This window comes from Chinchilla lanigera, unplaced genomic scaffold, assembly GCF_000276665.1.
Source record: "Chinchilla lanigera isolate Chin_1 unplaced genomic scaffold, ChiLan1.0 scaffold00104, whole genome shotgun sequence".
Taxonomy (NCBI): domain Eukaryota; kingdom Metazoa; phylum Chordata; class Mammalia; order Rodentia; family Chinchillidae; genus Chinchilla; species Chinchilla lanigera.
The window spans coordinates 3,939,644-3,941,716 of record NW_004955505.1 but is presented as its reverse complement, the minus strand read 5'-3'; the positions used below and the strand labels follow the sequence as shown (position 1 = coordinate 3,941,716).

The following is a 2,073-nucleotide window of genomic DNA, read 5'->3' as shown; positions in this document are numbered from 1 at the left end:
CTTCACTTTGGTCTGACCAGGAAGAGGACAGTGTAGTCTCACAGTGCTGAGGAGACCTCCACCTGCGACAGTTTCCCTCCCCAGCCCTCTCCTCTGCCCCAGAGTGTCCTTGCATCCTGGGACTCCTGTTTCCATGTTGTGGGGGATGGGAGTCAGAAGAGGCCCAGCAGGGTGGTCTTGCCAAGGATCCGCAGTCTCTGCCAAGATGGTAGAAGTACTGACAGCTAATTACCAGACACTGCTACACCAGCTGAACACCCTGTGGGGCAGGAGGCAAGATGCTGTAGGGACAGCAACTCTTAGCATATCATTTTTAAGATAGAATAATTTAGGTCTTAGTACAAGCCTCAAAATGTGTCTTCAGAAATATCCCAGAGGGGCTGTAAAAAGTTAACTTCGCATTAATTTTTCCCTGGAATGTTTCTCCAAAGATAAAGAACACCCGGACCCAGATAACCACCTATGACCCTGCCTGAGTTGTTTCATCCCTTCCTTGGCCCTAGATAAACATTGTGACCATAAAGGAAATGTATGGTTATCTAAAGGGGGACATACAGAACAGAGTGCAGAAAGTATATGTCATTGTGGTTGGATTCATGACCGGGGCCTGACCTGGTCACGAGGCACAAGGAAGACAATGTGTGGCCACCTGCGTCAACGGCTGCAACAATACAATCTGTTACCATAGAAACCAGAGGTGTATTTAAAGTTGAAACAAAGAAAGGTCAGCCGCCCACGTTCCCGACCTGCCAGTCTGGGATGTGCGGTACCTGGTCTAAATTCAATAAACTCTCATTTTCCCTAAAATTGAATCCTTCGGTCTTCTGTGGAAATCAGCCCATCTGCTGCTACAATGTCAGTCAGAGGTCTGCGGCTTCAGTCTAATAGAATCTGCACAAGATAATGGCCTTGGAATGACTGCAAGACTAAGGGACTTGGAAGTAAAAGATCTTCTTAGTCTAACGCAGTTCTTTGGCTTTGATAAGGAGATATCTTCCCTAGCTGTGAATGCACTGGGAAGATTCCTGTCTGAAATGAAGGTTCAGCCCAAGCACTTGAATGTGATGGACTGAACTGCTTTTCTTCGGCTATAAAATCAACAGAAGAGGAAAGAAATATCACCTTGGCAACTGACTTGATCCCAATCAGTCAGTACAGGTTCACAGTTTCAGACCGGATGAGAATGGAAAAGATGATATTGCAGAAGGTATGTTGGAAAGTCAAAGGGGCCACTGCCTTTCAATTTCTGCAACTCTGTTACTCACTCCTTCAAGAGAACTTGCCATTTAAAAGGAAAAACAGCCTAAATATTGAAAGACTAGAAGCTCAGCTAAAGCCATGTGACTGCAGGGTCATATTTTCTAAAGCAAAGCCTTGTGTGTTGGCCATATCTGTCATTGCATTGGAGATCCAAGTGCAGAAGTGGGTGGAGTTCACAGAAGAAGTAGAATGTCTTCAGGAACATTCCAAGATACGTGGCAGAGATCTGACTTCTGGCAAGAGCTTGTATCCAAGCATCTAACTGACTATTCATGGAACAAGTGTTCCAAGCCAAATGTTTAGAAGTTGAAGTGGGTGATTTCTGGGCGTACTGCATGGCAACCAAAGTGTAGTTACTATAGAATAACTCACCTTCCAACAATTCCTGAAACAGTTCCTAAATTGGTAAATTTGGTTGTTATTCTCCATATAGAGAAAATTATATAATTTCCTTCTACAGTTGAAGTACTGAAATATCTTCAAAATAAACCACCTGGACTTGGAACTGCAATAGGGAAAAAAATGAAATCACCCACCCAGTCACCTAACATTTGAAGGTGTTTACTATATATAAGGTGCAATAACACCCTAAGGGAAGCAGTTATCCAATCTCTGATATATATGTTATCCACCTCACTAAATTAGCAGCTTAGAAAACATCCTCTTTAATAACCTGAATTTGTAAAGTAGCCCTGAAATAGTGTTTTTTTAATTGCATTTTGCTGTATGTAGCCCCAAGCTCTAGCTCATTTAAATATACAACAGAACCAAAGCTTTGATCCATATTTGAGCTAATATAATACTGTTAGCTTA

The 2,073-nt window shown here is 42.6% G+C and overlaps 1 protein-coding gene across 1 annotated transcript in view; it reads left to right on the top strand.

Moving 5' to 3' along the window:
- Positions 1–2,073, top strand: part of LOC102029420 — a 36,942-nt gene continuing 34,869 nt past the window's right edge. The window contains 4 exon segments of the mRNA XM_013505921.1: positions 1–278; positions 853–1,056; positions 1,059–1,487; positions 1,490–1,665. Coding sequence (XP_013361375.1) covers positions 134–278; positions 853–1,056; positions 1,059–1,487; positions 1,490–1,665 — 954 coding nt within the window. The 5' untranslated portion in view covers positions 1–133.